Genomic DNA, 27,778 nt, shown 5'->3' on the forward strand with positions numbered 1-27,778 from the left:
TGTGTTTTGATGTAGGCCTTTTGGATTTTGAGCGAGCACATTCGGAAGGAATGTTATGGTTTTCAGAGACCTAAGGCATGTAGACCTTATGAAATCAGTGTCCAAATTCAATCGGTGTCCATCTAGAACAATAAAAAGATAATCCTTGATGCTGTTCTTATATTCCTTTCATTCTGTGTGGTGTTTTGGCTGAAATGACCATTTACGGTAACCAATGGTGTCCGTTTCTTGTTAAGCTACCAGATTGGAATTTCACTGCAATTTTTATTTGATGTAGCCTAACCACTGAATCTTTTTGATGTATTGATTGAGCACATTGTCCTTCCGTCCCACACATCTTGAAATCTTTTCTCTGGTGAAGTGGAATGATGTAGTTAAACATCTCCAATACATTTACATTAAAGTGAAAATTTAAATCATATTCACAACTGTTTATCGGCAACCTCTGCCAGGAAAGTATTTTCGATGACGAGAATGCATACCTCCATTTTCATAAAAGACCCATCAACTGTAAACTATGAGATTCTTATATCTGTTATTCCGTCTCCTCTGATATGTCTCCAGACATTCCTTTATACATTTGATGGAGCATTTTATACACTTCTGAGGCTTTGTGAAAGCAGTCTCATGATGCTCATCGGCTGAATCCCTTCTTAGTTCTGTCTGTTTTATTCTTATTCTCAACCATTGCACCCCTAACACTCCTTACACCACCCTATTCATTTAGCCATCTATTCAGACAGCCCCTCTGAAGTCTTGGTTTGATTTTCAACATTATTCTAACCTGATGACTGGTCAGGAAAGTCAGCAAGGACCATTCTCCTTGATGGCCTGCCAATGTCTGTTTTGTGAGAACCTGAGAGAGAAAGAGAAACAGACAGAGAGAAGGAAAGTGAGCTCTGATTGCAATCTCTTAACTCAATTAATTCAGAGCATCAACTCCAAGGGGCCCCTCTTCAGCTCTTTTGTGTGCCCATCAGCTCTGCTCTCTGAGGGCCCTTTATCCAGGATCAGATATCTGTTTCCTAAAGGCCCATTAACTGAGCCCCGATGGAGGCATCAACCCACCCACCCCACCACCTGCCTTCAGACCTGCCTGCATCATTCAGTCCGGATAAGAAGCTCTTGTACAATCGCCATTGTTTTGTATCATGGCCTCAATAGAAACCCTTTGCTGGCAAACCAAGTATGCTCCTTTCCAGAAGGTACTGTACATACGCCGTACATTGAGAGCTGTTGTCAATGTGTCAATCCCACACTCGTGTGACACTTAAGCTGAGTGTCACACACGTACAGTAATTGCATGAATTGCACCTGGTTTAACCTCAAACAAGAGTTGTGTTGTCATTGGAAATGGCTGCCTGCTTCTGTACAGTCTGTACTTCTAGCCCTCAAATGGGTCATTCAGCCAGCCATTGGAGTGGAGAGGGTAGCTAGTTTTAAGTTCCTCGGCATACACATCACAGACAAACTGAATTGGTCCACTCACACTGACAGCGTCGTGAAGAAGGCGCAGCAGCGCCTATTCAACCTCAGGAGGCTGAAGAAATTCGGCTTGTCACCAAAAGCACTCACAAACTTCTACAGATGCACAATCGAGAGCATCCTGGCGGGCTGTATCACCGCCTGGTACGGCAATTGCTCCGCCCTCAACCGTAAGGCTCTCCAGAGGGTAGTGAGGACTGCACAACGCATCACCGGGGGCAAACTACCTGCCCTCCAGGACACCTACACCACCCGTTGTTACAGGAAGGCCATAAAGATCATCAAGGACATCAACCACCCGAACCACTGCCTGTTCACCCCGCTATCATCCAGAAGGCGAGGTCAGTACAGGTGCATCAAAGCTGGGACCGAGAGACTGAAAAACAGCTTCTATCTCAAGGCCATCAGACTGTTAAACAGCCACCACTAACATTGAGTGGCTGCTGCCAACACACTGTCATTGACACTGACCCAACTCCAGCCATTTTAATAATGGGAAATGATGTAAATATATCACTAGCCACTTTAAACAATGCTACCTCATATAATGTTACTTACCCTACATTATTCATCTCATATGCATATGTACATACTGTACTCTACATCATCGACTGCATCCTTATGTAATACATGTATCACTAGCCACTTTAACTATGCCACTTTGTTTACTTTGTCTACACACTCATCTCATATGTATATACTGTACTCGATACCATCTACTGTATGCTGCTCTGTACCATCACTCATTCATATATCCTTATGTACATATTCCTTATCCCCTTACACTGTGTATAAGACAGTAGTTTTGGAATTGTTAGTTAGATTACTTGTTGGTTATCACTGCATTGTCGGAACTAGAAGCACAAGCATTTCGCTACACTCGCATTAACATCTGCTAACCATGTGTATGTGACAAATACAATTTGATTTGATTTGATTTGATTGGAGTCCCTGTACTAGTAGATCGATTTTTTATTTAAATTCATTTTTTCACTCTTCATGCGATGCACACTGCAGAGAACACCGTAAGAATAATTATCACTGAGTTATCACAGTAAATTATTGTAATATTTGTTAATGTGTCAATTAATACCATAAGGGATGGGTTGCCAACTGGGTATTTGACACGGAAATAAAATGTCATTCATTAATTTCCTTTTTTTTTTATCATTCAGTAGAGGAGAATGTACTTTAGACGAGGGTGTGCAGCTGCAGCCGGCTCTCCTAAACCTAAGCTCTCTGTCTGGCCTGATGGGATGAACAGAGCAGCGTCTGCTCTGTCGCCTGTCTCAAAGAGCACGCCGTGGCGCAAGTGACGGAAAGAGCAGAATGCTAACTTAATGCATTGGACCATGGCTGCTGTGGGAAAGAAAAGCTGAGCCCAAAGCTGAGCCCAAAGTTTTGTAGGTGAACATGATGATCAGGAATATATTCATACAGTATTTTACTGAATCACTTTTGATGATGATAATTGGCTCGCTGGGGTACTGTGCAAAGGGCAAAGAATTTTTTTGACAAAATGGTAGAAATGTTTCCCAATTAAAAAAAAAATTCCCGAAGCTCATGGAAACGTTCCATCTCCGAGTTCAGGGCTACCCGCTTTTACAATCTTTGCCAAAGAGAATTCCAAAGGGAATTTCATTCAAATGTTAAATTTAAAACATTTAAAAAGGTATCCTTTTTAGATAAAACTATACTAAATATAATCACATCACTAAATAATTGATCAACAGCACTCTGTAGGGTAGCACCATGGTGTAGCCGTAGGACAGCTAGCTTCCATCCTCCACTGAGTACATTGACTTCAATACAAAACCTAGGAGGATCATGGTTCTCACTCTTCCATAGACTTGCATAGTAATTATGACAATGTCCGGAGGATGTCCTCCAACCTATCATAAGTTACAGCTAGCTCGCACTGCAGTGCATAGAATGTGGGGAGTTGTTGACTCAGAACTATTTTGAAAAAAATCATTTTGCCTTTTTTTTCACTTAGTTTCACTTACTTAGCTAGCAAATGCAGCTAGCTAGTTTAGCTTCCTGAAACACCCTGCTCAAACAGAGGGATGCTATGTTAGCTAGCTGGCTATGTCTATCCAGCACAATACTGGAACTCTTCCAAGTCAAGGTAAGCTTTTAGTTTTACAAATGTAATGCCACTGGGGCCCTCCGGTGTAAAGAAGATGTGAGAAGGAATACAACGTGGCTGCTATGAAACTGTGAACTGTGTTTACGTGTGATCTGTGGTGTATTCATTCCACCGATTCTGTTGAAAAATGTTTCTTAAACAGAAGTAAACGGGGATAAACATACCTGAATTTGTCCAATAGAAACTCTCGTTTGTAACTGTTGGACTAATTATACCCACTAACAGCTAGATGCAGGCAAGAGTGTGCAAGTCGGTATTGAATGTCGCTATCTGTCCGTGTCACTGTCTGTCACATCAATTTTGTCTCTCGACCTGTGTGCCCCTACGTTGTAAATTTTCATTCATAGGCTAGGTTGTAGCAACCTCATGATGGGTATAGGGAAAATTTGAGTATCATGTAGTAGCCTAAACCTATCGCTGTTATATTTAACTGGGTGAATGGAATATGAATGTCATCCAATATGCTGTAATAGAAAATAAAATGCTCATTAAAAAAAAAATGTTCCTCCCTTATCTGAAATGGCAGTGACTGCCACTGACAGATAGCTAGCACTATCACTTGAAGCTTTTACTTCCTGCTTTGCTCCTATGGCTATACTCGCAATAGCCACCATTATGCCATCATTGATTTGAATGGGGACGCCTGTTTTACTCAATCTATTTCTATGTGTTTAACACTGTATCAAAGCTCCATAGTTTTGTCAGATGTTTAGAACTGGTGTTATTTGAAGGGCTGGATCAGAACCAGTCTCTGTCTATTTCAAGACGAGTTGTCCCTGGCTTCCATGTCTTAAAGCAGTGTTTCCCAACTCCATTCCTTGAGTACCCCACAACAGCACACATTTTTGTTGTAGCCCCAGACAAACGCACGTGATTCAACTCCTTGAGGGCTTGATCGTTAGTTGAAACAGGTGTGCTTGTCTGGGGCTGCAACAAAATGTGTGTTAGGGGTTATCAAGGACTGTCTTAAGCCAGAAGTCTCAATGTTTATCTCCACCTACTTACACTGTTATTTACACACTGTATTGCGCTGATCCAAACCGTTCCGCTGATCCAAACCATTCCGTATTTCACTCGGAAGCAGACTAATCATGTTGCTTGCTACCTTTAGCACACGCTAATGTTTACCTTAGCCAGCTATGTTGATCTGAGGCACAGTCACATGTACTCCCAATAGTGGCAGCTGGCTTCAAAACAAAATATTTACCTCTGTGCCGTCACTCTACACTGTAAACGTCTGACTTTTTGAGTCTTTTGGTATGAAAACTAGTGCCCTAAATTCAATGGTGTGTTTAGGAAGGGACCTCATAGCCCCTTCAAAGCCTACAGTATAGGCCTACTTTATAGTATATCTGTGCTACATCAGTGAGCTTTGGGATTAAGTTCCTAGTTTTTCCATGACTTCTTCTCTTTTCCCAGGGACAGCTCCGTTTTAACCAGACCTGGGTTCAAATACTCCTTGAAGTATTTTCAAATACTTTAGCTGGGCTTGATTGAGCTTGCCTGGCGCTTTGGAACCAATAGAATAGTCACAAAACTGAAAAACACACCACCCAGGCAGGTGAAAACAAACATGGAAAGTACTTTTACTGCTGCTCTATTCCAACTGGGAGAGGAACCGTCTGGTCTGGTCAAGCTGGTGACAGCAGTTTCTCAACCATGCATGGATCTGCTCTCCCAGACCACCAATATTTATCAAGACTTTTAGTTACTGTGTTTAAAGGCTAGGGCTCCTTGGAAGGGGCCCAGACGACTGGCTCAATCCACCGCATCCGCCTATGTTGCACTTCCGCATCTGCGGTGAAATGTGACAGAGCTAGAGCAGTGTTTGTCAGACCATGAGACATCCCGAAAATTGGTCTTCTCACAAAATCGTCTGTAGCGTCAACTGTTTTCCCTGTTCATGAGAGACTCATGAACACGATGCTGTTCTCAGTTTTTCCCTACAACACCTAAACGGGTCTTAGAACTCGTCTGAAGTTGGTACAGCCGAAGTGGTCCGATGACGTGTCTGCTAAGCTACAAGGCCAATTTGCTGGCGCATTAAGGAGTATACCACCTCAGTTACTGGCTTCATCAATAAGGGCATCGACAACGTCGACCCCACTGTGACCGTACTTACATATCCCAACCAGAAGCTATGGATTACAGGCAACATCCACACAGAGTTAAAAGCTAGAGCTGCCGCTTTCAAGGAGCGGGACACTAAGCCGGACGCTTATAAGAAATCCCTCTATGCCCTCAGATGAACCAGTGATGGCAAAGTGCCACATGCTACATGACTAAGATTAAATCCTACTACACCGGCTCTGACGCTCGTCAGATGTGGCAGGGCTTGCAAACTGTTACAGACTACAAAGGGAAACCCAGCCACGAGCTGCCCAATGACGTGAACCGACCAGATGGGCTAAATGCCTTTATGCTCGCTTCAAGGCAAGCAACACTGAAGCATGCATGAGAGCACCAGCTGGGCGACTGAGTGATCATGCTATCCGTAGCCGATGTGAGCAAGACCTTTAAACAGATCAACATTTACAAGGCCTCTGGACCAGCCGGATTACCAGGACGTGTACTTAGAGCATGTGCGGACCAACTGGCAGGTGTCTTCACGGACATTTTCAACCTCTCCCTGACCGTGTCTGTAATATCTACATATTTCAAGCAGCCCGCCATAGTCCCTGTGCCCAAGAAAGCTAAGGTAACCTACCTAAATCGCTACCACCCTGTTGCACTCACGTCTGTAGCCATGTAGTGCTTTGAAAGGCTGGTCATGGCTCACATCATCATCCTGGAAATCCTAGACCCACTCCAATTCGCGTAACGCCCCAACAGATCCGCAGGTGATGAATCACACTCCCCACTGCCCTTTCCGACCTGGACAAAAGGAACACCTAAGCTACCGTTCAAAAGTTTGGGGACACTTATAAATGTCCTTGTTTTTAAAAGAAAAGCAATGTTTTTTGTCCTTTAAAATTTCAAGTTGATCAGAAATACAGTGTAGACATTGTTAATGTTGTAAATGACTATAGTAGCTGGAAACGCCAGCTTTTTTATTGAATATCTACATAGGTGTACAGAGGCCCATTATCAGCAACCATCACTCCTTTGTTCCAATGGCACATGGTGCTAGCTAATCCAAGTTTATCATTTTAAAAGGCTAATTGATCATTAGAAAATCATTTTGCAATTATGTTAGCACAGCTGAAAACTGTTGTTCTGATTAAAGAATCAATAAAACCTTCTTTAGACTAGTTGAGTATCTGGAGCGTCAGCATTTGTGTGTTCAATTACTGGCTTAAAATGGCCAGAAACAAATAGCTTTCTTCTGAAACTCGTCAGTCTCTATTCTTGTTCTGAGAAATGAAGGCGATTCCATACGAGAAATTGCCAAGGAACTGAAGATCTCATACAACGCTGTGTACTACTACCTTTACAGAACAGAGCAAACTGGCTCTACCAGAATAGAAAGAGGAGTGGGAGGCCCCGGTGCACAACTGAGCAAGAGGAAAAGTACATTAGTGTCTAGTTTGAGAAACAGACGCCTCATAAGTCCTCAACAGGCAGCTTCATTAAATAGTAGCCACAAAACACCAGTCTCAAAGTCAACAGTGAAGAGTCGACTCCTGGATGCTGGCATTCTAGGCAGAGTTGCAAAGAAAAAGCCATATCTCAGACTGGCCAATAAAAATAAAATATTAAGATGGGCAAAAGAACAGACACTGGACAGAGATGGCCAGCATCCCGGAGTCGCGTCTTCACTGTTGATGTTGAGACTGGCATTTTGTGGGTACTATTTAATGAATTTACTCATCAATCTGCAAACAATAGTCAAAGTGAAAACAGGTTTAGATTTTTTTTTTAAATGTATTAAAAATTAAGACACCTTGTTTACATAAGTATTCCTTTGCAATGAGACTCCAAATTGAGCTCAGGTGCAACCTGTTTCCATTGATTATCCTTGATGTTTCTACTACTTTATTGGAGTTCACCTGTGGTAAATTCAATTGATTGGACATGATTTGGAAAGGCACACGCCTGTCTATATAAGGTCCCACAGTTGACAGTGCATGTCAGAGCAAAAACCAAGCCATGAGGTCAAAGGAATTGTCCGTAGAGCTCAGAGACGGGGTTGTGTCAAGGCACAGATCTGGGGAAGGGTACCAAAAAATGTATGCAACATCGAAGGTCTCCAAGAACACAGTGGCCTCCATAATTCTTAAATGGAAGAAGTTTGGAACCACTAAGACTCTTCCTAGAGCTGGCCACCCAGCCAGGGAGGTGACCAAGAACTCGATGGCCAAGCTGACAGAGCTCCAGGCTTCCTCTGTGGAGATGGTTGTCCTTCTGGAAGGTTCACCCATCTCTCCATCATTCCACCAACCAGGCCTTTATGGTAGGTTGGCCAGACGGAAGCCACTCCTCAGTAAAAGGCACATGACAGCCCTGCTTGGAGTTTGCCAAAAGGCACCTAAAAGACTATTAGACCATGAGAAACAAGATTCTCTGTTCTGATGAAACCAAGACTGAACTCTTTGGCCTGGATGCCAAGCTTCACGTCTGGAGGAAACCTGGAACACTCCAGAGGGTGAAGCATGGTGGTGGCAGCATCATAATATGGGGATATTTTTCAGCAGCAAGGACTGGGAGACTAGTTAGGGTTGAGAGAAAGATGAATGGAGCAAAGAACAGGGAGATCCTTGATGAAGACCTGCTCCAGAGCTCTCAGGACCTTAGACTGAGGGGCGACGATTCACCTTCCAACAGGACAACGACCCTAAGCACACAGCCAAGACAACGCAGTAGTGGCTTTGGGACAAGTCTGAAAGTCTTTAAATTGCCCAGCCAGAGCCTAGACTTGAACCCGATTGAACCTGGACTTGAACTCGGTTGAACATCTCTGGAAATACCTCAAAATAGCTGTTTCAGCGACGCTCCCCATTCAACCTGACAGAGCTTGAGAGGATCTGCAGAGAAGAATGGGAGAAACTTCCCAAATACAAGTGTGCCAAGCTTGTAGCGTCATACCCAAGAATATTTGAGGCTGTAATTGCTTCAACAAAGTACTGAGTAAAGGGTCTGAATTCTTATGTATTTGTGATATTTCAGTTTTGTATTTTTTTTAATAAATTTGGAAAGATTTCTAAAAACCTGTTTTTGCTTTGTCATGGGGTATTGTGTGTAGCTTAATGAGGGATGTAATTATTTTATTTTTTACATAAGGCAGTAACGAAACAAAATGTAGAAAAAGTCAAGGGGGTCTGAATACTTTCTGAATATATTGTATATAGAAACTGTTTAGTACCACAAAATACATTACATAACTAAAATCCTGATCTTTTATCTCTCAGATATAGAACTGACACTTCAGAACAAACTTCTTTTAGATTTTTTTTTCTACTTTTCCATGTAGTGAATTTGTTATTCAATATGTTTGTATGGGCTAAAATCAGTGTTAGGCCAAAACATTTTTTTATACTTCAAGGGGTGTTAAAATTCTAACTCGAATAGCAAAATGACCATTGATATGACCTTCTTAAAACAATTCCATATAGCTTAATAGAACCCCCCCCCCTCCTCCTCCGGCTTAGACTATAATGGGTTAAGGACCAGTTCAACTTAGTTAATGCAGTTAGTCATTAGTTATCTAACGCCAACTCCTTCTTTCCTTGTAGGATCACCTTCTGCTCCCTGCGACCAACCACAGCAAAGGGAGAAGGCCTAAGATGTCCTTAGTGTTACCAGCTGTTAATGTGAATGGTAAGGACTAGGAACTCAGCAAAAGCAAGCCAAAAATAACCATTTGACTTTAAACTCTAAGGAAGTTTATTGATGTACGTTTTGGAGAAGAGCTTTCACGTAATCAGAAGCCACAGCCAATTTACATCTCCACCTTCCTTCTGTGTATAAACAGACAACCTACGCTCACTATACACTATAGTCATCAGTTTAGTTACAGCTTGAACAAATTACTGTTATTGTGATGGCTGAATGCTCTCTTTTTCTTTTCGTCTTGAAATCTTTCCTCTATATTTACTTCCTATTGTATTAGTGACAGAAATAGCTTTCAGGTGTAAACTAAGCAATTTTTTTTACTTCTGTCATGCGCAATGAATTAGGCTATTTTGCTAAGGGCAATCGTATTGGTCTGTTGGTGTCCATTCTACCCTGAAGAAAATAAGTAGAATACAGATTTTCCAAGGATAGAATGTACACTTTCTGAAGTTCAGAGACAACAGTACTGTACGGTAGGTACATTTGCTTTTCTAATCTTAGGTGATTTACTGTCTCTCCAGTAGCAGGGGAGGGTTAAGCTTTCGAGAAGAGCTTGTCTGGGGGAGCCAGATAAATAGTTTGAAAATACGAGTTGGCTTATACTACGTATGTAGGATCTTTATTTTACCAGTTTCTCATGGCAGGATAATTAGTCTGCAGCAGCAAGAAATGTGAATTATTCTGTGGATTGTAATTCATGAAAATTGTTGTAGGGTTGATACATTTGTTGTTAGGGCAAATCAAATCAGAAATTGGAAGTGGAAATTACACATTTAGAAGCCCCTTTAAACCTTAAATACAGTTGCAGGTACAGTTGAAGTCGGGAGTTTACATACACCTTAGCCAAGTACATTTAAACTCAGTTTTTCACAATTCCTAACATTTAATCCAAGTTAACTCCCTGTTTTAGGTCAATTAGGATCACCACTTTATTTTAATAAAGTGAAATGTCAGAATAATAGTAGAGAATTATTTATTTCAGCTCTAATTTCTTTCATCACATTCCCAGTGGGTCAGAAGTTTACATACACTCAATTAGTATTTGGTAGCATTGCCTTTAAATTGTTTAACTCGGGTCAAATGTTTCGGGTAGCCTTCCAAGTTGGGTGAGTTTTGGCCCATTCCTCCTGACAGAGCTGGTGTAACTGAGTCAGGTTTGTAGGCCTCCTTGCTCGCACATGCTTTTTCAGTTCTGCCCAATCTATAGGATTGAGGTCATGGCTTTGTGATGGCCACACAATACCTTGACTTTGTTGTCCTTAAGCCATTTTTCCACAACTTTGGGAGTATGCTTGGGGTCATTGTCCATTTGAAAGACCCATTTGCGACCAAGCTTTAACTTCCTGACTGATGTCTTGAGATGTTGCTTCAATATATCCACATAATTTTCCTACCTCATGATGCAATCTATTTTGTGAAGTGCACCAGTCCCTCCTGCAGCAATGCACCCCCACAACATGATGCTGCCACCACTGTGCTTCACGGTTGGAATGGTGTTCTTCGGCTTGCAAGCCTCCCCCTTTTTCCTCCAAACATAACGATGGTCATTATGGCCAAACAGTTCTATTTTTGTTTTGTCAGACCAGAAGACATTTCTCCAAAAAGTACAATCTTTGTCCCCATGTGTAGTTAAACTGTAGTCTGGCTTTTGTATGGAGGTTTTGGAGCAGTGGCTTCTTCCTTGCTGAAAGGCCTTCAGGTTGTGTTGATGTAGGACTCGTTTTACTGTGGATATAGATATTTTTGTACCTGTTTCCTCCAGCATCTTCACAAGGTCCTTTGCTGTTCTGGGATTGATTTGCACTTTTTGCACCAAAGTACGTTCACCTCTAGGAGACAGAACGTGTCTCCTTCCTGAGCGGTATGAGGGCTGTGTGGTCACATGGTGTTTATACTTGTGTACTATTGTTTGTACAGATGAACCTGTTATCTTCAGGCGTTTGGAAATTGCTCCCAAGGGTGAACCAGACTTGTGGAGGTCTACAATTTTTTTCCCAAGGTCTTGGCTGATTTCTTTTTGATTTTCTCATGATTTCAAGCAAAGAGGCACTGAGTGTGAAGGTAGGCCTTGAAATACATCCACAGATAAACCTCCTCCAATTGACTCAAATGATGTCAATTAGCCTATCAGAAGCTTCTAAAGCCATGACGACATAAATTTCTGGAATTCTCCAAGCTGTTTCTAAAGGCACTTAGTGTATGTAAACTTAGTGTATGTAAACTTCTGACCCACTGCAATTGTGATACAGTGAATTCTAAGTGAAATGATCTGTCTTAACAATTATTGGAACAATTACTTGTGTCATGCACAAAGTAGATGTCCAAACCGACTTGCCAAAACTATAGTTTGTTAACAAGAAATGTGTGGAGTGGTTGAAACACTTCGGTTCGAGTAATTAAAACTAGTTCATGTAAACCTCCGACTTCAAGTGTATGTATTTTAAGCTAGTAAGTATTTCCATACTATGTACTATGATTAGCATTTAACTGTTTAAAAAAAAGGGTAGATGAAGTGTGAAAATTCCAGATTACAAAGCAACCACTGCACTTGAGAATTTAAGCGTCTGATGTTTCTCATAGCGTCCGTTTCTCATAAAGGCTCTATGCTCAGCACTAAATGCTGTGAGACCACCATGCTTTGGAGTTATTATCATGGTTCGTTCATTCCACACCAATACTGTCTTTCAGAGCTCAGCCCTTACAGACAAGCGCCTCCGGCCAAAGGAAAACCTCCTTCCCTGGACGCCTCTGGGGATCGGCTGCCTTCAGTGCAGGAGCCTCGCCATTATGGCCTTGAGCCAGGCCCCTGTAAACATACTTTAGTGGGTCCCAGAGGCCCGCCAGTACAGAACATTGCAGAGGCTGCTCTTACCCGCCTTACACTGTTAATGGTCCTGAAACATTCCAAGACCTGTTTCCTGAGTCTTATGGATCAAGTTTGTTATGCAAACATGCATCATCCTACAAAACCAAACTTTATGCTGACTGCTTGTTGATAGCAGTTTTGCTTTCTCTGAATCCAGACATATAAATCTGAAGTTTTGGCTTGTTTTTGTAGGGAAAGATTCATAATTAACTTCTTTGTTTAAGGTCTAGGCCATTAGATCCCATAACATTAGCCAACATGTTTTGGATCTGCTATTATGCAATTTCATAGATGGGTGACAATATCTAGATTACAGCTTTAGAGTGATTATGAGGAGAAGAGAGAGAGTTGGATAGAGGCGTTGGTGGAATACAATGCAGTCCTGTCATGGGAATGCTTTTGGTTTATTTCTTTCTCTGTTTCTCTTGTTCACAGTCTGTTTCTTTTGTTACCACCGTCTCGGTTTCTTTTGTTACCACCGTCTCGGTTTCTTTTGTTTTCAGTTTTTTTTGCGGTGCAGAAGTGGATGCCAGAGAGGAATTTGTTTGATGTGCTTATGGCTTTGTTGAAAGGATATGCTATGCTTATTACATATCATTAGATAATATCCTTGGAGAGGCACAGTGGTGGCTGCATATAATTGCCAGGTGATTGTAACGGTAGGTTGTAATTTTCCCCAGCCACAGAGTGTGGTTGTTTAGAAAGACATATTCTTGCCATAAATAGCTTCCATCTGTAGAAATCAGTTTGATACTCCTCGCTACTTGAATAGAAGATTTACCATAGTTTTGTCCTCAGAATCACTCTTCTGGGCTACAACATACGGTGCAAGAATGCCGAGTGGCCTTTTGGGTAACTGTCATAACCAATTGGCCTCAGTTGAAGGCTGCATGGTATGTGGAGGATAATGAAGGTTAATTGAGTATTTTCGTTCTCATGATTTGAAATAAGCCATTTCACTGTGTTGTCTTGACAGACCAACATATTTTCTCATGTTCACATAGTTTAATTTATGGTTGGTCTGACGCAAATACTTCCACCATTTGGAATTAGCTATGCTCAGGTAAGTGCTGTGCCATTTGGAATAAGGTCTGGTCTGTATAAATACACAAGTGTTCCATTTGGAATTAGCTATGAAATAAGCTGTGTGTCTGCCAAACAACTCAACACCTTCAAGTTCCAAGCCTTAAAACTGTAATCTCGAGACAATGGAGGTGTACACCTGGCAGCTAAAACTCAGATTCCTTCCACAGATATACGGGCGGATTCAGCTCTCAAAAAAAAAACAGTAACAAAAGTGTTAAATAGAATTTATCTTTAGTGGGTAATATTTTTGAATAGTATATCTACAGTAGTGTATTCAGGTACTATGGGCTTATCATATTAGTTTTCATCAAACATACAGTAGAAACACACATACTTTGAACGTCCATGTGTTCACAAAATGTGATCGGCTGCATAACCCTTTCAATTTAATTTCCATATGCATTAATCACCTTTAGATCCAGAGCCTGATCCCTACATGTGCCAATACAGTCCTCCCGCTGGCTAAGCCACATGGACCTGGCCTTTCTAGCCAGGCTGATGGCTTCAGCCAGTGTTCTTCCAGGAGCTGGTGTTCAGCCTCCAGCTGTCCTGCAGGCTCCTCAGCCACCTGACACCAGACACGGTCTCTGGGAGAAGGCAGTGAACCAAATAATGACTTGCATTTGGGCTCTAGAGCGCTAAGAGGACGGACTTTGGGATTGGATCCTCACAGAGAGACACTAGAAGGGGATCACCTCGAGATCCTCATTGGATGTCTTGACCCAAGATTTTAACCATATTTTTTTACTTATTGTATTTCATTACAGACTCTGTCATCAAGGACGACAAATTTGAAGTGATGATGCAGATTGACTGTGAGGTCATGGACACCAAGATCCTCCACATCAAAACCTCCAGCATCCCAGAGTTCCTACGTGCCAACACCACTGACTTCCAGGCTGCAGCATCGGTTGGTGTTCTATCAGACTCTGCCTGAATATCACTTCAACCAGAATACCTGCCAATCTGAAAGGCTATAATTTAGCCAACATTTTGATATATTGATAAACTGTGACAATAAATGTAGCTCTGTATCCTCTCTGGAAATGTTCTGCATCAATTTCGCACATCCTCTGTCTTCCACATTTCACAAGTCCTTGTACCTCCGATGTTATAAATCTATCAAGATTTATAAAGAAGTTGTCCAGCAACTGTTTGCCTCCATATTGCTTGGTTTAGAGCATCTGGTTTATGTTAAATTGACAGGCTGCCAATGCAGGCATCTAGGTCATTTGTTAGAATAAATATGGGACTTAATGTTGAACCCTGTGTAACCCCTTAAAAAAATTCCTTCACTGTCTTGACCCTACTACAGCTATTGCGCTCTTTTAATTGAGCCATAATTTTACCAAATGTAACCTAATACCTTTATACAAAACAGTAATTGATTCTGGACCCTATTGATGGAACCAAGCCACGTTAACAAGATCCTTTTCACATATATTAAAGTTGTTAATAGACATATCTGGTGGAGTTATGATTCTTACTTTTTATGAAGCCATGTTGAGTGAACAAAATGACTTACTAAAATCCCAAACAATGTAAGCAATACATTTACATTTTTGTCATTTAGATGTTCTTATCCAGATCAACGTACAGTTTGTGTATTCATCTTAAGATAGCTAGGTGGGACAACCACATATCAGAGACATAGTAAGTATGCTTTCCTCAGTAGTTATCAGGAAAGTCAGAGCTAGAAAGGGGTGGGGGGTCAAGTGCAAGTGTGGTTCAGTTGAATTAATATTATTTTTGTGCAGTAGCAGTATCACACAAACATGATGTAAGGTATGTTATTTTTGTGCAGTAGCAGTATCACACAAACATGATGTAAGGTATGATGTGGCCATTATTTTCAGAAAAGTGTACATTTTGGGTGTAAAAATGAATTTGTTTTGTTTGAGTTTGTCATGGTTTTCAGAGTTTTTCAGAAATAAAACCATGGACAGTAACATGTTCTAATACTGATGACTAGTGTGTGTCAGTATTCATGTTTGAAGGCATTTATTTTTTTAAAAGCTTCATTTTAAATTACAGTATACACAACATACACGTTTTAAACTTCTAACAAGCAGTAAGAAATAACTGTGTCTTACTTCGCTGAATGATCTTGCCTGCTGCCATTTGGGCAGTTAAATGGTGACCATTAAATATAAAAATACAATAACGTGTGTTGGGACAAAATGGGAGACATTTTGAGAAAAAAAACAAACAGAGCAGAGATTATAAAGTGCAAAACACAATGGCCCTGTAGACTGATCTACAATCCACTAAGACATCAAATGTACACTACCATTCAAAGGTTTGAGAACACCTACTCATTCAAGGGTTTTGCTTTATTTTTTTTAAACATTGTAGAATAATAGTGAAGACAACTATGAAATAAGACATGTAGTAACCAAACAAATCAAAATATATTTGAGATTCTTCAAATAGCCACCCGTTGCCTTTGACAGCTTTGCACACTCTTGGCATTCTCTCAAGCAGCTTCATGAGGTAGTCAACTGGAATGCATTTCAATTAACAGGTGTGCTTTGTTCAAAGTTAATTTGTAAATTTCTTAATGCGTTTGAGCCAATCAGTCACAAAAACCATCAAGTGATATAAAACTGGCTCTCACGAGGACCACCACAGGAAAGGAATAACCAGTTACCTCTGCCTGCAGAGGATAAGTTCATTAGTTACCAGCCTCTGAAATTGCAGCCCACATCTCAACATCAACTGTTCAGAGTAGACTGTGTGAATCAGGCCTTCATGATTGAATTGCTGCAAAGAAACCACTAAAGGACACCAATAAAAGAAGAGACTTGCTAGGGCCAAGAAACACGAGGAATGGACATTAGATCGCTGGAAATTTGTCCTTTGGCCTGGAGTCCAAATTAGAGATTTTTGGTTCCAACTGCCATGTCTTTGTGAGACACGGTGTGGGTGAACGGATGATCTCCACATGTGTATTTCCCACCGTGAAGCATGGAGGAGGAGGTGTTATGGTGTGGGGATGCTTTGCTAGTGACACTGTCTGGGATTTATTTAGAATTCAAGGCACACTTAACCAGCATGGCTTCCACAACATTCTGCAGCGATACGCCATCCCATCTGGTTTGGACTTACTGGGACTATCATTTGTTTTTCAACAGGACACCTCCAGGCTGTGTAAGGGCTATTTGACCAAGAAGGAGAGTGATGGAGTACTGTATCAGATGACCTGGCCTCCACAATCCCCCGACCTCAACCAAATTTAGATGGTTTGCGATGGGTCGGACTGCAAAGTCTAGGAAAAGCAGCCAACAAGTGCTCAGCATATGTGGAATCTCTTTCAAGACTGTTGGAAAAGCATTCCAGGTGAAGCTGGTTAAAGTAGAGTGTGCAAAGCTGTCATCCAGGCAAAGGGTGGCTAATTGAAGAATCTCAAATAAAAAAATATATTTTGATTTGTTTAACACTTTTTTGGTTACTACATGATTCCATGTGTTATTTCATAGTTTTGATGTCTTAGGTAGGTGTTCTTAAGGAGTAGGTGTTCTTAAACTTTTGAATGGTAGTGTATATATTTAGGATATTTAATACAAATAAGTGCTCGTCCCTTTATTATATGGATCACTACTCGTCTGCTTTTTAATATGCAAATATAACATTGTAGGTCACCTGGTGACCGTTGTCCCATGCATACAGCTTTTTGTCCTTGGGGTTGTAGTCGATTTGCGTCGTGTATGTGTAGTTGTTTGTGAAAGGTATTCTGGGGATCATCTGGGTGTGTGTGTGCGTATCGAAGGCGTAGGATATATTGGCGTGGGTGCGTTCGTAGTTGTCCACTGCATACAGGACACCACAAATGACAAAGGAGTTTCCGTAGAAGTGTCTCCTCAGGCCCGTTCTGAACGTACTCTGGAGGCTGAGGTCGGTCGGGTTCACACGGCTTAGGATGATTACTTCCTGATGGAAGCCCTCCTCATCCAGAGCAGGGTACACTAACCACAGGCCGCTCTCATCCACCGCAAAGTCGATATCCGAGTGTCCTCGCCACCTCCAGGAGGCGTCCTCCTCCTCTAACACGGCATCGTGCAGCGTCGTCCAGGCCGCCACGTAGAGCAGATGCAGGTCGAACTTGATGATGTCACGGGAGAAGGCGCGGTTGTAATAGAAAGCTCCGTTGTACACCACGTGGCCTGTGCCGATCCAGTTGTACGGTAGCTTGTAGGAATTGGTGAAGTGTCCTGACAGGAAACAGACCAGAGAAATAATAAAGTATTCAATACTGAGCAGCACACATTGCACAAATCAAATGACACCATTACATGAATCTATTGCCATGTCTGTCTCGTAATCATGGCACCTAGAACCAAAGCAGTTACTTGGCTTTCTATTGTGAAAATACCTTGTTTGAAGTTGTCCATGTCGCGGAATTCCAGTAGGTGGTTACCGTAGTAGTAGTTGGTGACATATATGACATTTCCGTTGCCTTTTGGGTCCTTCATCCAGGCCCCTTCCTTCCGGCCGTAGGTGTTATGGGTCACTGGGTCCGAGATGGAGGCCAGAGTGTCTTTGCACATGCCTGTAAGTAAACATACAGAGATAAAATTAATCTGTACTCACCTCAGGTATTTAACGATCAAACAAATAACACTATTTCCCTCCCAAAAAGATCAATGTAGTGTATAATACAAATCATGCCTTTTTCAGCATCAAATTTGAATTTCACTTTGGAAAATAAAAAATCTGATCAACCAAAGATATTTTTTACCAGGGACTTTAGGGATCGCCGAGGGGACCTCTGAGTGGCCCTCTGTCCAGCTGATGTGATGCTTGGGTTTGGGTGCACCAGTCACCTTGCTGGGTGGGGCTGTGGTGCTGTTGACCTGTCGCACTGCAGCGGTTAGAGACGTGGTCAAAACAGACAAGGTTTCAGGTTTCGTAGTGGCCACTGGTTGAGTGGTGCTTGCGCTTGTCGCAACCTTTGTAGTAGTGATGGTTGCTGCGGTCGTAGTTGTGGTTGGAATGGTTGTGGTCGGGATGAAGACAGTGGTTGATGGTGTCTTGGTAGCTCTTGGGGCAGATGTGGTGGGATTCCCTTGGGGACTAGGGGCTGTTTTGGAGGCACGAGTGGCCTGGTTGTCTGGGTTCCACTTCCTGTCTTGTGATGTTGGTGTCTGGGTGCCTGCTACAGGTCTGGGCTGGGTGGGTCTCAGGAGCTGGTCATCGATGAGCAGGTCCATGGAACCATCACCGCTCAGGGCTTCGTCTGCTGCTGGTGAATGAGCATCACAAGCATCATCTACAGTACACCAATATACTCAAGAAGCCTCTCCAATTTCATATTAAACCCCAGAACAAAACATGTCTATAGGCACAGACCCAATATAGAGACCCCCAAAAAGAAGCCGTCGACAACACTAAAATCCCTGGGAAGATGTGCTGTATGTTCTGAACTGGATAGACCACTGCTATGTTAGTTGTTCTAGTATATGTCCAGTATTTTAATGGACTTACTGAGCTCCTCAGCGGCTCCATCGTCCACCGTGTTGGCCTTGTAGAAAGTCACTCCTCTGATGACCATGCCGTTCAGGGGCCTCTGGGGCTCCTCCCTTTTTTGCTGCTGGCTCCTCTTCAGCATGGGCCTGGTGGTCCCCTGGCCCTTGGCCCCAATGTAGCGCTCCTCATACTTCTTCTATAGGAGGATCCAATCACAAAGGACCAAACGTTACCATTGTGTTATCGTAAAGCTTTTAGTGAGACAACTGTACTACATACTATACCTGTTGATTTTTAGTTACAATAAGTTCTTAGCAGCCATTTGTCGCATGGCAGTAAAGTTCTGTTTCTGATTTGAAATTGTAATACTAGGCTACAGAAACAAATGCTATGGTTTTGAACATTGTTTTTCTGAAAATGTATGCAGTTGAGGTTCAAAGTAAGAAAGTAATTTATTGTCAAATACTCTGAAGTCTGAAGAAAATTCATTGTTTTCTGAGACATCTGGAAACTGTTGTAGTCCAAAAAGCAGACTGGTTTTGATCCTGCCACACTGTATTAAAGACAGCGCCAGGCTACTTGGCTACCTTAATGTCTTGCCAACGTTTCCACTACAAGTCCAAAGAGACTGACTGCCTTGGTTAGCATAGACTTTGTGTGTGTATGTGTGTGCGTCTTACCTCTGTGTTAGCATAAGCTGCAGCTGTATCCTTCTGCAGGGACGGCTCCAGCTCAGTCAGACGTTTTCTCTTTTCCATCCACTGCTGGGCTCTTCTCTCCTTCTCTCTCTCCTTTTCCTCACTAGAGGGGCTCCTCATACTCACTTTATCCTTCTCCGTGTGGTTACAAGAAAAGGTCTGGACACCCACAGAGACAAAGCAAAATGGTGAGAAGCCAGTACCATGACCATAGACTCTAAGGCAGGGCTCATCGACTAGATGCAACCGGGGGCAGATTATTTTCTTGAGCGGATGGTCAGGGGGCTGGAACATTATTACAAATAACTTGTAGACTGCAAATTGACCTCACGGAGCACCAACAGCTATAATATAAAACAAAAATAACTAAAACAATCATTTCAAACCTTGCTTACATTTGTATACGATCAAATATATCTCGCTATCATGTGTGTGAATAATTTGGAACAGATTTCCAAAATGAAAATCACTTGGAGCTGATTTGTTGGTGTTTTTACAGTCTTTTATGCCCTTCCCCCCAAAATATAATCACCCTCGGGCCAGCAGTTAGGGAACCCTGCTGTAAGCTATGCAAGCTATGACTGCCCATTCTGAAATGCCTATGGGTGTCAGATAACAAACCTTTTCTATATTGTCAACCCGGTTGAGGAGTTTGGTTGTAACTGAGTGCAACTTTAATAGATCCATCCCGTAAAACGCTCCCTCCAGTAACTCCATTACTGTTGAGAGCTGTAAGAGAAAGAGATCAGAATCATTGCAGTACATTTTAGATAACGTACATGTCGTGGTCCTGTCTCACGCGGTTTTCAACCACATATTTTCAATCACAGATTTGGACATTTTCATTCAGATCAAATAAAGTTTGAGGAAATATTCTGTTGCAAAGGGACCTGGCTAACTCCTTGTTTGACAAAGCCTATGGGTTATTTTATGATGGACCATTGTAGTGTTCTTTGCCCTAAGAGGTAGGCGCTTATGTTTTTACCTTGATGTCATCTTTCCCCGCCTCCTGCAGCTTCTTGAACCTGTAATCTCCCTCACAGGGATTCAGAGCAGAGGGCGGGGCTATACAGGCACACTTTTTACAACTGGGCCCCGATTGGGTCTCCACTGTGTAAAAGTCTTCGGGCTTAGCGGTGCCCTCCTCTATCCGCCGGCAGGCACTTCTGCTCAGCGGTCTGACAACACATTTACAGCGACAGTCTGAGCCTTCCGACAGTGTTTTCACTTTGTCATAATCTCCCAGCAGCTATAATTGAGAAGAGATGGGTAGAGCATGGGTAGTCTACCAATTTAGGAGCACACCGTTTCACAATTCACACAGACACAAGGCATTGACACATGCATAGGGTCAGTTCAGTGGAGGCTGGTGGAAGGAGATGTAGGAGGTCAGCCTAGTGGTTAGAGCATTGGGTCAACCTAAATGCTGCTGGATCGAATCCCCGAGCTGACAAGGTAAAAATCTGTTGTTCTGCCTCTGAGCAAGGCAGTTAACCCACTGTTTCCTGGGTGCTGTGGATGTTGATTAAGGAAGCCCCTGCACCTCTCTGATTCAGAGGTTAAAGCTGAAGACACATTTCAGTTCAAGGCATTAAGTTACCTAGTCAGACTAGGTCTCCCCTTTTCCTTGGAATGGAATAAATGGAACTGAGTCAAACATGTTGGTTTGATAAATTAAATGTAAATGTAAATGTAAATAAATTCTCTTTGTTCCAGTCCCAATCCAGCCACTACAATGAGCCCGTCCTCATATAGCTCCTCCCACCAGCCTCCTCTGGTGCAGTTACTTATAGGATGGATCAACATAGAATATTAATGAGCATGGATACATTTATCACTACATAGGAAAAATTACCATCTCATCTCTCTGATACCAAATATTTTATGCACATTGCACATTGAAATCGACTAATGTAGAAAATGTAGAAAAAAAATACTGCTTTTTCACTCTTTATATGGGTATGAAAAATATTTTTGTCTAACGAACATATTTCACATTTAGGAGAACATTTTAAAACTAAAGTAACTATATACTAAAATGACAACGCTCGGTGTGCATGCGTAAGTCCGCATGCACGTAATAAGGTAAACTTTTCCAAGGCCAAGATTCATAGACCATGAAGTGTCAATTATTAATATCCTAAACTAAACGGAATTAAAATGCTTGGGAAAATTACATCATTCTTCCTCTTTGTTATTCTCATTAACCGTCGCATTTGGCTTTAGATAGGTATGGGATATGCGTCAAATTAGGCTATCTAATCGATCCTGTTACAAATACCGAGGAAGGTCGTAAATACCTGAGTTAAAACGTTCTCCTGGTTGTCCATCTCATCATCTAGCAGTGGTCCGTCGGTCTGTTCTAGTTCCTCTTTTATTCCATTATCCATTACGTCGCTGAATGCAACTTGTGCCCAAGTGAGAGCGACCGCACACCACAACAAGAGCAATATCTGCAACCGAGACACCATCTCCTAAATTACCAGGTGCACAATTGATAAATTGCTAATCAAAAAATGATGTATTTGAAACTCTCTGCAGCGAATTTGAAAAATAATAAAGTATTTTGAAATATTCAAATGTTATAATAAGGAATATTCAAATGTTATAATAAGATGTCCATGATAAAATAAAATAAAAATGTGATCTCGCAATGGAAGTTAATCCGAGATGTATTTAGAGTCCTGAAAATGATTGTGGAAATGATTGTGTTGCCCTCGCTGTAAGTGATAGGTATGACCCCTGTTGATGGTTGGAGGTGAATGAACAGGCAAGTGAACGTTCTAATGGTTGGTTATGGATAGGTGGGACGGACTTTATCATTATTGGATACAGGGTGCAGTCTGTCTCACAGAATGTTACAAGAGATTAAACAATAGTTTTCAAACATAATATTTGGCCATTAATGTTCTTTCTTCTGTATAGTTGTATAAATGCCTCTTCTGGCCATTGGTAAATGTTTGCTATATAATTCCTGACTAGTAGGGTATTATTATAGGTGATATTATTTGATGGACTGCAGAATGAAGCTCATAAATCTGACACAATTTTAGAATAGGCTATTTGTGGTTGAAATAATGAGAAAATGTGAGCCCCAAATTTACCCCATAGCGCCATCTAGGGGATTATTTCTGTCATCGTCGGTTTATGTGATGGACATTAATTCTCCCACCATTACAGCAATGTGGGAATCAAGATAAATGAGTATTATCCGTTATATATTATTTAGAGTGAACAGCCATGATACATAGTGTATTTAATAATAATGTGCATTTCCCTCACATTGTGGATCCTGTCATAACTGTTCAGCAGTTATTTACTGGTATACTGGTCTTGATACACAGGCCACAGGTCTTGCAATTGTTCCTTAGATCAGTAGGTGGACAATAAGTCAACTTTTCTAATGCAGAATATTGTACTCAAATGCCTAAAGTATGAACACAAATGCCAATATTGTAGGTTTTACTTACACCTTACTTTTGATTACCTTGTTTGGGGCTAATGAACTTGTTTCCCAAATATAACGTCTGGGAGCCAGAAACAGTCAAATATGTATTTTCAAGTAATTTCATCTCACCTTTGCTCCAACTTAGACACTTTATTCTGTGTTTGGTAGGTAGTTCTGAAAGGTTCTCTTAAAGAGAGAATAGAAAGGTTCAACAGCCTGTGCTCTTATTAACACAAGCCACTCAAACCAGTTACAATAACCTCCTCACCCTCTGAAGGATAGTTCTCCTGGTTGAGTAATACTTGATTAATAATTCCCTGTGCTATGGAATGTGTACAGTGGGGCAAAACAGTATTTAGTCAGCCACAAATCGTGCAAGTTCTCCCACTTAAAAATATGAGAGAGGCCTGTAATTTTCATCATAGGTACACTTCAACTATGACAGACAAAATTGGAAGAAAAAAATCCAGAAAATCACATTGTAGGATTTTTTATGAATTTATTTGCAAATTATGGTGGAAAATAAGTATTTGGTCACCTACAAACACCTGTAACTTCTTCTTTAAGAGGCTCCTCTGTCCTCCACTCGTTACCTGTATAATGGCACCTGTTTGAACTTGTTATCAGTATAAAAGACACCTGTCCACAACCTCAAACAGTCACACTCCACACTCCACTATGGCCAAGACCAAAGAGCTGTCAAAGGACACCAGAAACAAAATTGTAGACCTCCACCAGGCTGGGAAGACTGAATCTACAATAGGTAAGCAGCTTGGTTTGAAGAAATCAACTGTGGGAGCAATTATTAGGAAATGGAAGACATACAAGACCACTGATAATCTCCCTCGATCTGGGGCTCCACGCAAGATCTCACCCCGTGGGGTCAAAATGATCACAAGAACGGTGAGCAAAAATCCCAGAACCACACGGGGGGACCTACTGAATGACCTGCAGAGAGCTGGGACCAAAGTAGCAAAGCCTACCATCAGTAAATCACTACGCCACCAGGGACTCAAATCCTGCAATGCCAGACGTGTCCCCCTGCTTAAGCCAGTACATGTCCAGGCCCGTCTGAAGTTTGCTAGAGAGCATTTGGATGATCCAGAAGAAGATTGTGAGAATATATGGTATGGTCAGATGAAACCAAAATATAACTTTTTGGTAAAAACTCAACTCGTCGTGTTTGGAGGACAAAGAATGCTGAGTTGCATCAAAAGAAAACCATACCTACTGTGAAACATGGGGGTGGAAACATCATGCTTTGGGGCTGTTTTTCTGCAAAGGGACCAGGACGACTGATCCGTGTAAAGGAAAGAATGAATGGGGCAATATATTGTGAGATTTTGAGTGAAAACCTCCTTCCATCAGCAAGGGCATTGAAGATGAAACGTGGCTGGGTCTTTCAGCATGACAATGATCCCAAACACACCGCCCGGGCAACGAAGGAGTGGCTTCGTAAGAAGCATTTCAAGGTCCTGGAGTGGCCTAGCCAGTCTCCAGATCTCAGCCCCATAGAAAATCTTTGGATGAAGTTGAAAGTCTGTGTTGCCTAGCAACAGTCCCAAAACATCACTGCTCTAGAGGAGATCTGCATGGAGGAATGGGCCAAAATACCAGCAACAGTGTGTGAAAACCTTGTGAAGACTTACAGAAAACGTTTGACCTCTGTCATTGCCAACAAAGGGTATATAACAAAGTATTGAGATAAACTTTTGTTATTGACCAAATACTTATTTTCCACCATAATTTGCAAATACATTCATTAAAAATCCTACAATGTGATTTTCAGGATTTGTTTTTCTCATTTTATCTGTCATAATTGAAGTGTACCTATGATGAAAATTACAGGCCTCTCTCATCTTTTTAAGTGGGAGAATTTGCACAATTGGTGGATGACTAAATAGGTGAGGGTGAGAGGGTGAGAGGTGCAGATCCGTTTAGCTTGGCATCCCTCATTCAAAGCTGTTAGGACAACAGTCTATTGTGTAGGTACAGAGCCCTTCAGCAGTAGCAATATGTGGCAGCTCGGGAGGTTGAAGTTGTTGCTTTGACAGAAACCTACAACTATGCCACAGCCGCTAGAGGTCCTATTGGGTACAATGTGTGAGTGACATCACAGATCCTTTTTGTTTAAAAAATACCTGCAATAGTATTACAACATGTCAGGGAGGGCAGCTACTAATCTCAGTGATAATATTTTATTTTGTCGTTGGGGTTGAAGAAAAGTAGAAAATGTAATTGTGTATTATTAGTCAGCGTAGGAGGTCAGAGTTGTTTGTTGGGTATAAGGTCTCACTGATTTACTTCTTTTCTTTTTAGAAGTAATAAATAATTCATGTTATGGTTAGCATGGTCAAACACTTGGTTGGTTTAGGACTGTTTTACATTTGATACAGTTTCCTTTCCTCCCCAAAGAACTTTGAAGGTGAAAGATTCCTTTTTAAGTATTCCACATGATGTGTTCAGTGAACCACAAAGATAGTGAATTCCTAAAAGAGGGACACTGAAAGCAAAGTTATTTTGGGTGAAACGTCTGAACATGCCTCTTCAGTTCAACCTTTATATTCACAGTAACACTAGAACAAGCTTGCATTATCCAAGGTGATATACTATTGTCTGGTTGGAGTTCAGATGGGTTGGTGCAACCGACCACAGGAAATATATTCAGCAGGTTACCGAACTGGGAAATCTCCTGCAATCTGTTCATTAAAGAGACCCCATCAAAGTCCATAAATATTACATTCATTGACCTCTATGTAAGATCTTCTGTTGGGGAGCAGGAAATGTTTTGTAGTAACAATAACTACTACAAAACATACACCTCCCCCTGGGCTTTGGTCTTCTTTTACTCCCTCCTTTTACATCGCTCCATATGGAACAGCTTATACACATTGATGGAAACATGGAGACATTTGGCCAGAAAACCAAGTGAAACAGCTACAGGCTTTATTACCAGTTGTTGGGGCTGGGTTTGACTTCCATAAGCCTATTTAATAGAATATACAGGTTTCATAGATTTTCGGCTTTAAGTGGAACAGTTGTTGGCGTCTGTAAAGTCTGTAACCGTGTTTCCTGGGGAAGACAAAAGCAACATCCTTCCAGCACTGAGAGAATGAATGCAAGCTTGGGTTTGTGTAAATCAATAAAATAATGTTAACAGTATGACCGGTATGAAACAAAATCAACTTTACGCCGGCGTATTTATTCCAACTTACTTTCTAGCAGCGAGGAAGGATATTCCAACTTACTTTCTAGCAGCGTGGGAGGAAGGATATTCCAACTTACTTTCTAGCAGCGAGGAAGGATATTCCAACTTACTTTCTAGCAGCATGGGAGGAAGGATATTCCAACTTACTTTCTAGCAGCGTGGGAGGAAGGATATTCCAACTTACTTTCTAGCAGCGTGGGAGGAAGGATATTCCAACTTACTTTCTAGCAGCGAGGAAGGATATTTCAACTTACTTTCTAGCAGCGTGGGAGGAAGGATATTCCAACTTACTTTCTAGCAGCGTGGGAGGAAGGATATTCCAACTTACTTTCTAGCAGCGTGGGAGGAAGGATATTCCAACTTACTTTCTAGCAGCGTGGGAGGAAGGATATTCCAACTTACTTTCTAGCAGCGAGGAAGGATATTCCAACTTACTTTCTAGCAGCGTGGGAGGAAGGATATTCCAACTTACTTTCTAGCAGCGAGGAAGGATATTTCAACTTACTTTCTAGCAGCGTGGGAGGAAGGATATTCCAACTTACTTTCTAGCAGCATGGGAGGAAGGATATTCCAACTTACTTTCTAGCAGCGTGGGAGGAAGGATATTCCAACTTACTTTCAGCGTAGCAGCGTGCAGGGGAGGAAGGATATTCCAACTTACTTTCTAGCAGCGTGGGAGGAAGGATATTCCAACTTACTTTCTAGCAGCGTGGGAGGAAGGATAACTTACTTTCAAGCGTGGGAGGAAGGATATTCCAACTTTCTAGCAGCGTGGGAGGAAGGATATTCCAACTTACTTTCTAGGAAGGATATTCAGTGCAGCGAGGAAGGATATTCCAACTTACTTTCTTCTTTCTAGCAGCGTGGGGATATTCCAACTTACTTTCTAGCAGCGTGGGAGGAAGGATATTCCAACTTACTTTCTAGCAGCGTGGGAGGAAGGATATTCCAACTTACTTTCTAGCAGCGTGGGAGGAAGGATATTCCAACATACTTTCTAGCAGCGTGGGAGGAAGGATTCCAACTTACTTTCTAGCAGCATGGGAGGAAGGATATTCCAACATACTTTCTGCAGCGTGGGAGGAAGGATATTCCAACTTACTTTCTAGCAGCATGGGAGGAAGGATATTCCAACTTACTTTCTAGCAGCGTGGGAAGGATATTCCAACTTACTTTCTAGCAGCATGGGAGGAAGGATATTCCAACTTACTTTCTAGCAGCGTGGGAGGAAGGATATTCCAACTTACTTTCTAGCAGCGTGGGAGGAAGGATATTCCAACTTACTTTCTAGCAGCGCAGCATGGGAGGAAGCAGCGTGGGAGGAAGGATATTCCATTCCTAAGCGTGGGAGGAAGGATATTCCAACTTACTTTCTAGCAGCGTGGGAGGAAGGATATTTCAACTTACTTTCTAGCAGCGTGGGAGGAAGGATATTCCAACTTACTTTCTAGCAGCGTGGGAGGAAGGATATTCCAACTTACTTTCTAGCAGCGAGGAAGGATATTCCAACTTACTTTCTAGCAGCGTGGGAGGAAGGATATTCCAACTTACTTTCTAGCAGCGTGGGAGGAAGGATATTTCAACTTACTTTCTAGCAGCG

The 27,778-nt window shown here is 41.8% G+C and overlaps 2 protein-coding genes across 16 annotated transcripts in view; one reads left to right on the forward strand and one right to left on the reverse strand.

Annotated features, from left to right (window-relative positions):
* The window catches only part of LOC118394543 (cyclic AMP-dependent transcription factor ATF-6 alpha-like), a 64,693-nt gene extending 49,370 nt beyond the window's left edge, over window positions 1-15,323 (forward strand). For 11 of the 14 annotated variants that reach the window (XM_035787804.2, XM_035787801.2, XM_035787808.2 and 8 more), the window contains 2 exons: window positions 9,307-9,391; window positions 14,126-15,323. In XM_035787804.2, coding sequence (XP_035643697.1) covers window positions 9,307-9,391; window positions 14,126-14,295 — 255 coding nt within the window. In that variant the 3' untranslated portion in view covers window positions 14,296-15,323. Of the gene's footprint in view, window positions 1-2,660; window positions 2,889-9,306; window positions 9,392-14,125 lie in introns of those variants that run through there. The other 3 variants (XM_035787810.2, XM_035787811.2, XR_008065158.1) reach the window with 2 other exon arrangements.
* A 13-nt stretch (window positions 15,324-15,336) lies between these two features.
* Window positions 15,337-22,294, reverse strand: LOC118394546 (olfactomedin-like protein 2B). 2 transcript variants are annotated; one of them, XM_035787817.2, is made up of 8 exons: window positions 21,823-22,294; window positions 20,508-20,771; window positions 20,144-20,251; window positions 19,505-19,681; window positions 18,843-19,020; window positions 18,097-18,597; window positions 17,731-17,907; window positions 15,337-17,569 (listed from the first exon to the last, which is right to left on the reverse strand). In XM_035787817.2, exons 1-8 carry the CDS (start codon window positions 21,991-21,993, stop codon window positions 16,971-16,973), a joined length of 2,175 nt encoding a protein of 724 aa, XP_035643710.1. In that variant the 5' UTR covers window positions 21,994-22,294; the 3' UTR covers window positions 15,337-16,970. The 2 variants fall into 2 exon arrangements, with proteins under 2 accessions (XP_035643710.1, XP_035643709.1); XM_035787816.2 differs by having other exon boundaries at window positions 18,097-18,600.
* Window positions 22,295-27,778: the final 5,484 nt, after the last annotated feature.

The sequence above is a fragment of the Oncorhynchus keta genome, chromosome 15 (genome assembly GCF_023373465.1).
Source record: "Oncorhynchus keta strain PuntledgeMale-10-30-2019 chromosome 15, Oket_V2, whole genome shotgun sequence".
NCBI classification, from domain to species: Eukaryota; Metazoa; Chordata; class Actinopteri; order Salmoniformes; family Salmonidae; genus Oncorhynchus; species Oncorhynchus keta.

What these genes read in the sequence shown, in the direction of transcription:
- LOC118394546 (XM_035787816.2), bottom strand. Translation starts at nt 21,993, where the DNA reads ATGGTGTCTCGGTTGCAGATATTGCTCTTGTTGTGGTGTGCGGTCGCT. An exon ending in AGGAGAACGTTTTAACTCAG is followed by an intron (nt 20,772 to 21,822) that starts GTATTTACGACC and finishes TCTCAATTATAG; the next exon opens with CTGCTGGGAGATTATGACAA. An exon ending in CATGGACAACTTCAAACAAG is followed by an intron (nt 17,570 to 17,730) that starts GTATTTTCACAA and finishes GTTTCCTGTCAG; the next exon opens with GACACTTCACCAATTCCTAC.